This window comes from Aethalodelphis obliquidens, unplaced genomic scaffold, assembly GCF_003676395.1.
Source record: "Aethalodelphis obliquidens isolate GAN/ISIS:26980383/991018 unplaced genomic scaffold, ASM367639v1 scaffold43, whole genome shotgun sequence".
In the NCBI taxonomy this organism is placed as follows: Eukaryota; Metazoa; Chordata; class Mammalia; order Artiodactyla; family Delphinidae; genus Aethalodelphis; species Aethalodelphis obliquidens.
Window position 1 is genome coordinate 15,352,426 of NW_020837987.1, and position 7,727 is coordinate 15,360,152.

The following is a 7,727-nucleotide window of genomic DNA, read 5'->3' on the forward strand; positions in this document are numbered from 1 at the left end:
CAACAAAAATATCCTTCCAAAGCTAATGTACATGGAAACTTTTCCAGACAAACTGTGGCTGAGAGAATTCATCACCAGCATACCTACACTACAAAAATATATGAAAAGATCTTCAGGTAAAAGGAAAATGATACTCTAGAGAAACTATACTGTCATCTTAAATTAGAAATAAATCTGAGAAAAGAGGCAGCGTTATCTTAATGCAAAAGGACAGCTTTATTGTTTGCAAGGTTTGCAAACCAGGGATAAGAAGCCTTTGGCTGTAACCAAAAGTACGTTCCTTGGAGGTGAAGGGGTGAGGGGTGTTTGAAAGCACAAGCCGAAGAAGCCACAGTTGGGAGACTTATAAAAGGGGACTGGATGGCCCTTGCAGCCTGACCGCAAGTCACTGCAGCCTGACCAGAAGTTTCCAATGATGGCTGTCACTGGAGCATCTCCTTAGGGGTTTTTCAGGTAGGACCCTTAACACAATCAGAAGTCCTTATAGTTTTCGTTCGTGGTTTTTCTAAGAACTCAGAGTACGTGACTGAACCCTAGGTCTGTCACGATTGCCTGGCTCCATTTTATTGGGGGTACCTGTTAGCCACACCAGGTCCATTTTCTAAATATGTTCTTTCCACAGGGAATCCCTCTTATTTTTACTTTTCCTTAGGGGATTTTATTTTTACAACAAAGGGATGAAGAGCAATTGAAATGGTTCATATGTGGATAAATATAAAATAGTTAATTGTTCTAATTAAAAAAATCTCTTTCAAATTAACTTTAAAAAATACTATATCATGGGATTTAGAACAATATATTATGGGTCGCGCTATGGGCATATCAAAACCATGCTAAGGTATAAGCGCAGAGAAGAAAACATGTTACATGGAGCACAGTTCAATTTAATAATAAAAATATCTATTTCCTCCTTGCCCTCACAACCACTCATGTAGAACTATCAGGAAGAAACCTGGAGGCCAGATGTGAAGAGATGTTATTTCTGGAAAGGAAGCAGGTTCAAGTCATCCGGGACCTCCTTGTTCATAGACCTCTGAAGCACCGCTGTGAAGAAGGGAACTCAGTCGCACCTCTCAAGCCTATTCCCTTGTGAGTTTCTGCACCTGTAAGGGAAACACAGTTCTGAAACAAGGGACCAGTTTCGTGGAAGGTCTGCTCTGGAAAGGACAAGACGGAGGTGTCCCCCAATCAGGGACACCTTAAGAAGGGCTTCTCACCTGGTATAGTAGATCCAGGTGAGGCCATAGGTGAGAAGGAAACCAGCCCCCATCAGGGCCCCCCTGAGCAACGTGAGGACCAGGGGCCAGGAGCCCTCTCTCCGCTCCCCAGAGACTTGGGAGAAGGAAGAGGAGACGCCTGGAGGACGAAAAGAGAGAGGAAGGTGGATGATAGGTGTAAGTCCACACCATTATTTTTATTTTGGCCACGCTGCTTGCCATATGGGATTTTAGTTCTGCGACCAGGGATCAAACCCACGTCCTCTGCATTGGAAGCATGGAGTCTTAACCACTGGACCACCAGGGAAGTCCCTGTAAGTCCACACCTTAACCCTGCTTTCCACCCTAGCTCAGAACTCAGGCATCCTTGCTTATACTCACCTTGTACAACTAGGTTCAGGGAGACACGGAGGGAGCCCCTCGGGTGCTGAGCTTGGCAGGTTAATTCTCCTCCATCCCCTAAGACCACGTGGGGCAGCTCCAGGACCCCAGGGTCCAAAGGCTGTGAGGGGCTCACTGTCAGGCACCCACGGGCCCAGCTTATCCTGGTGGGTGGGTTGCTGTCGACAACACAGACCAGGCGCAGGGACTGGCCCTCCACGACTCGAAGGGAGGTGGCGTTGCCCAGGATCTCTGGGATTAGAGAGACAGAGAGAGCTAGAAGGGCAAGGCTGAGAGGCCCTTCTCTCCCTCTGTCCTCCCAGACACGGGAACAGCGGCTCTGAGACAGGCACTGCAGGCAAGGCCAAGGACGGGGGGCAGTCTATGAGGTGAGGTGGGGGAAGGAGAGGCAACCTGCTGATCCCAGGACAGGGGGCTGTGGACGCTTGAGGAAGAGTCGGCCAGATCTAGGCCTGGGAGAGAACATCCCAGGACGTGGCCCTTGATGTGTGAAACTGTGCAGGGCACTGACATCCGTGGGTCTGGCCACTTGGAGGCCTGCACGCAGGTGATGAGAGCCCCAGGGAGCCATGGGAGGGTTCTGAGCAAGAAAGTCGTAGGGTCAGATCTGGGGCATGTAGAGATCCCTTTGGGGTCCCCATTCTTGCAGGCTGGACAGGGCCAAGACTAGAGGCTGACAGGCCAGAGGGGAGGCTGGTCCGGATCCAGGCCAGAGAGAGGATGGAGGCCTGAGTTGGAGCTGCGGTCACGGGGATGGACGAGGGGACTGACGTGAGTCATTCTCAGAAAGTCAACGTCGCAAAACTCCCTGAGTCCCGGGGACGATTGGGTGAGACACGGAGCCTAAAGGAATTGCCGAGATCCAGGCTCGGGTTACTCATATCGGAGGGTCCCTTGCAGGGGGAGTGGAGGGCACTCAGGACAGAGGTTTGGGAGAGTCTTCAGGGCAGAGGTAGGATTGGAACCCCGGAGTAGACGAGCTTCCCCTCGGAATCCTGCAGAACCCAGCTTGGGAACTCAGTCTCCTTGCGGGAGAGACGGAGACAGGGAGGAGGCAGGGAATCCGCGAAGGGATGTCCTGGGAAAGTGAGGAGGGAGAAGAGGTGGGAAGGGAGGGGGCAAGCGGAGGTGACAGTGAGTTGTCACTAGGAATCCACAGTGGCCCTGAAGTGAGTCCTGCCAGGGGACAGGGTTGGGAGGCGGAGGGCAGACGTAGGAGCAGAGAGGGGGTGAGTGATGGGCTTGATTCTGTCCATCTTCACAACATCCCTGCATCTGACCTCCATTCCACCCAGGTACTTTTCTCCCACCTGTGCTATTTCCCCGGAAGACACGAATGTCCAGGTTCTGTGGAGCATCTGGAACAGAAAGAAAGAAATGTCCTCCTGCAGCATGATGAGGTGTCATGAGTAACATGACACCATGGGGGGGGGGTCTCAGCATTCTCCTCGTTCTCCTCCCAGCCTGCCTCCAAGAAGAGTCCCCAAGTATCCCACCCAGGCCTCCCGTCCCCAACGCCCTCCGCCCTCAGGGCCCCGGCGTCCCGGCCCCGTGCTCACAGGACACGTTGAGCCTGATGGTTCTGTCTGTGCTCACGCCAGCTCCGGGGAAGGTCACTCGACAGGTGAGGTTGGTGCCGTGGTCCTGGGGCCCCAGGGTGAGCGTGAGCACCGAGGAGTGGGGGCCCTTGGGGTGCAGGGAAGGGAGGGCAACCCCGGTCCAGGAGAAGGTGTGGGGTGTCCCCCTCTCACAGGCCCATGGCACTGCACAGGTGATATTCCTGGGGAGGCCAGATTCTAGGGTCCCCTGGACGTGGATGTCGGGTGTCTGTGTCAGAGCTGAAGAGGAGAGAGAAACAGACCCAGGCCCTGGATGGGGGGCCCCGAGTGTGCCCCTCAGAGCTGTCTCTGCCCCAGGCCAGCCGCAGCGGCCTGTCCTCCTAGGTCCCCTTGGGCCCCTCCCAGGATGAGAAGACAGGGGGTCCCCTCCCAGCCCTGCCCTGGGGGCCCTCAGGGCCCCTGTGTCTGTGTGTCCTCTTCTTGACACCATCCTTACCTGTTACATGCAGGCGGAGCTTGTTCTCTAAATAATTATATTTCACAAAAGGCCCTCTCTCCACCCTAAAGAAGTATGTCCCCGTGTCTCCCTGCCGTGCATCTCTGATGTCCAGGGAGCAGCTGTAGGTCCAGGGGTCTCCAAGGAGGTGGAATCGGCCCTGGGTGTCCGTCAGCACCCCACGACCTGGGTCGTTTGTGGCCACTAGACGATCCTGGTCGGTTCTGGCCCCTTCCTGGAACCAGTAGCCGAAAGATGGGACAGAGTCGTCCCAGTAGACCCAGGGATGGTGGAAGAAGCAGGGCACGCGGACACACAGGCCCTCCTGCACCGTCACGGACTCCTGCACTTCCAGCCGGTATTCTCTGTCCTGAGCCAGGGACCCTGCGGGGAAACGAGGGTCAGCCACAGCCCCTGCCCTGCCCAGCCCTCTCCCCGCAGCCCACCCACCTGCCCACAGCAGGGACAGCAGCAGCGGCAGCATCTCTGAGACGGAGGGCTTCTGGGCGTCCTGTGTGTGAAAAGAGAAGGGGAAGGAGAGAGGGAGGTAAGGCTGCGGGGAGACCCACGGGAAGCCGGGGAGGAACACGAGACCCAGGTGTTCACAGAAGAGGAACTGCAGAGCCAGAGCTCGGCCCCCCTCCGTACAGAGCGGACGGACACCCCTCAGTCCAGAGACCCCGGAGACCTGCCCTGAGAGGAGCAGGCAAGGAGGAGAGCCCTGCCCTGCCCCCCATCTCGGGTGGGTCCTTCCAGCACCAGAGCCTCTGAGGACACGGAGGCGTAGGACACGGTGAGCCTCCTAAGGTCCTCCCGTCTGAGCACCGCTGTCTACACCAGGGAGCCGCTCAGCTCCTGTCTTGACCTGGAGGGTCCCAGCCTCACCTAGACCCTCGGGTGGTCGGTCCCGCAAGATGTCGGGTTCTTTAGGGTCTGTGTGAGCGTCTGGGGCAGAAGACAAGAAGGGGCTCCTGGGTGACGTGAAGGCAGCCGCCAATCATGCCTTCACTCCTTCCCCCAACACTGAGCATCTTGGGCTGGTGACCTGGAGACCAGAAGGGCTACGGCTGGCCTGGTCCCTGCCCAGGAGATGCTCCCACCCGGGCCCATCACTTCCTCCCCAAACAGGCAGCACTGTCGGGCTTTAGAGCTGCATCAGTGGTGAGATTGCCGAGTGTCCGGCAGCATACTGGGTATTTTCTTTTAATGAGTATGACTTTTTTTTAATCTAGTAAAAAAATAACTCTTTTCAAGTTGAAAACCTTGAAATTCTGTACCTACTAAACAACCAATCCTTCTTCCTTCTTCCTGCCAGCTCCTGGCAGCCACAGTTCTATTTTCTCTCTCGAGGAATTTGACTCCTTTGTCTACCCCATAGAAGCGTAATTATGGAGTGTTTGTCTTTTTTCCACTAGGTTGTTGAACTTACCGTAATGTCCTCAAAGTTCATCCGTGTGGTAGCAAGTGTCAGAAATTCCCTCCTTTTTCAGGCTGAATAATATTCCATGGTTTTGCTTACCCCTTCATCTGTTGAGGGCAAGCTGGGTTGCTTCCATCACTTGGCTATAGTGAATAACGCTACTAGGAACACGAGTGTGCAAATATCTCCTGGCGTCCCTGCTCTCAGTTCCCTTTGAGAGATATCCAGAAGTGAAAGTCAGGATCATGTGTTAATTCTATATTTAAGTTTTTGAGGAAGTATCATACTCTTATCATCCCACCCCACCCACTTTTTTTAACCTCATCTATTGTCATCTTACACTAACTCTACAATTTAAGGTCTCTACCCTGGACCCCTCCTCTGATCCCCAGACTTTCATATCCAGCTCTCTACATACATTTCTGCATCATATTTGATCCTCATTTCCCCTCACCTACCACATCCATTAGAAAATTCTGTTAGCTTGACCTTCACAACATATTCAAAACATATCCTCTCTATCTACACGATCTCCTCGGTCCACTGCACCATCACCTCCTGCCTGGAGTACCCAGCAGGGTCCTGCCACATCTCTTTCTTGCTGCCCTGGACCCACTCTGGCTGATTCTGAACACAACAGCCTGAGGATCCTACCTCAATGAGGGTCTAATCCTATGTCCGCTCTCCTCAAAGGCTTCCAGAATCCTGCATTGGCCTGCAGTCGCCTTGCACGGGGTCTGCAGCATCCTCCCATCTTCCCCCCAATCCCTTTGCCTCCCCACACCAATATGTCACATGCTCATGTCCTTGTGTGATCTTCCTCCAAACCTGTCAAGAGCTGACATGCTCTCATTTTACTTATCATTTCTTTGAAAAGTTCTTGTCCACATAACGACATTCCCATGAGGACAGAAGTACTTCTCATTTCTATAATCACCATAAAACAAAACACCATTTGAAACATTGTATACGGTACGATTCAATGGCACTAAGTACATACACAACGTTAGTGCAACCGTCATCACTCTATCTCCAGCATGTTCTCATCATCCCAAACAGAAACTCTGCTGCAGTTACACAATAACTCCTCACCATCCCCATCCCCTAGCTGCAAGCAACACCATTCTACTTTCTGTTTCGATGAATGTGCCTCGTAGGGAGCTCGTATAAGCAGAATCAAACGATATCTGTCCCTTTGTGTCTGCTTCTTTCAGGTAGCACACTGTTTTCCAGAGTCACCGGCGTTGTAGCGTGTGTCAGAATTTGCGTTGCTTTGAAAGGCTGAATGATACTTGATTGTAGGTGTTACCACGTTTGGTTCATCCATTCAGTTGCTGGGCGCTGGGACTGGTTCCACCACTGCTGGGAATCTTGCTGCTATGAACAATGGCATGGAAGTTATCTGTTTGAGCCCATGCTCTTTTCAGCAACGAAAATCCGTCGCCCCGCAAAATAAATAAATAAAATAAATAAAAAATTTATGAAGTATGCTACGTAATGAATATTTGAGTTAACAGCTTGCGGTATACATGTGCGGGTCTGGGCTGGGACGACAGGGGTTGAGAAGAAAGCAGAGTTGTCCCTGGAGGTGGACACATGGACACATTCACCGAGGGGGAGGAGAGGGCCCTGGGCGGAGTCGTGAGAACACGCACACTCTCAGGCGCGGTGCGGTGCGGTGCGCACGGGCTTAAGCTTAATTGCGGGTTGGAGGGGGAGGTGGTAGTTGTGACTGAGACAGCCCGGCCGGGGAGATAGGAAGAGAACAAGGTGGTTACTGGTGACCCAGGTGAGAGTTTTGCCAGGCAGGGGTGGGAGAGGGCGGCAGCCAGATGGCCGGGAGCAGAGGGGTGATGCGAACGGGAGGCGTTGCACTGACCGCCTTTAGCCCTCTCCTAGTTGCCACCTCCATCAGTGCCACAGAGGAGAGCTTCCTTCCTACCTGTGCCATTTCCTTGGATGGGGCCAAAAGCCAGGTTCTGGGAGCATTCGGGATAGAGAAAGAAAATATTTTCTACTTCCATCATGGGAAGATATGGTGGCTTAACTTCTTTGGTTGGATCCACAAAAGGGTGGCGAGGTGGGGACGGTTGTGCTTTCTTCTCCGTTCTCAGGCCGGGCTTCTGGCCACACATCAGGTCCCACAGGCTCTGCAGCTGGGTCCCTCCTCAGGGACCCAGGTGTCCTAACCACCCCCCACAGAGGATGCCAAGCCTGATGGGACCAGGAGCTTAGCCAAGCGGGGAGAGAGAGCCTGAGCTGCTAGTGTCAAGTACCTGATTAAAGCGATGAGTCAACATGAAAATAACAATTAAGCCTTTAATCACTTACTTGTTAAAGAACAGTGAAGCCGACTTTATTCAGGACCACTGTCACAGGTGCAGGGACCCCTGCAGTGGGGCTTTGCAGCAGGGGAAAGGGATCAGGCTCAATTCTGAATACAACGAGGAAAAGTGGGAATTTATTGCCAAGGAGCGGGGTGAGGGGTCAGCGGATGGAAAATTGCTAAGAGGAAACATAGGGGCAAAGGGGGATTCTGGCTAAACCGAACTACCAGGCTTCTTGCTGAAGGTCGGCCAGGGTGATCAGATATCAGCTGGGGGCTAGTGAAGGGTGAGGAACCCCATCAGACA

The 7,727-nt window shown here is 53.1% G+C and overlaps 1 protein-coding gene across 4 annotated transcripts; it reads right to left on the reverse strand.

Annotated features, from left to right (window-relative positions):
* Positions 1-192: 192 nt before the first annotated feature.
* On the reverse strand, positions 193-5,303 carry LOC113605642 (sialic acid-binding Ig-like lectin 14). 4 transcript variants are annotated; one of them, XM_027079137.1, is made up of 9 exons: positions 5,104-5,303; positions 4,560-4,619; positions 4,125-4,185; positions 3,675-4,058; positions 3,179-3,487; positions 2,930-2,977; positions 1,599-1,850; positions 1,218-1,356; positions 193-1,103 (listed from the first exon to the last, which is right to left on the reverse strand). In XM_027079137.1, exons 3-9 carry the CDS (start codon positions 4,156-4,158, stop codon positions 1,061-1,063), a joined length of 1,209 nt encoding a protein of 402 aa, XP_026934938.1. In that variant the 5' UTR covers positions 4,159-4,185; positions 4,560-4,619; positions 5,104-5,303; the 3' UTR covers positions 193-1,060. The 4 variants fall into 4 exon arrangements, with proteins under 4 accessions (XP_026934938.1, XP_026934939.1, XP_026934936.1 ...); XM_027079138.1 differs by having other exon boundaries at positions 4,560-4,719; XM_027079135.1 differs by lacking the exon at positions 4,560-4,619.
* Positions 5,304-7,727: the final 2,424 nt, after the last annotated feature.

Coding starts and splice junctions, on each gene's coding strand:
- LOC113605642 (XM_027079135.1), bottom strand. CDS start 5,124: ATGAACTTTGAGGACATTACG. Junction 2,978..3,178: donor CATCAGGCTCAACGTGTCCT/GTGAGCACGGGG, acceptor TTTCTGTTCCAG/ATGCTCCACAGAACCTGGAC. Junction 1,104..1,217: donor ACCTGGATCTACTATACCAG/GTGAGAAGCCCT, acceptor TTTCCCTTACAG/GTGCAGAAACTCACAAGGGA.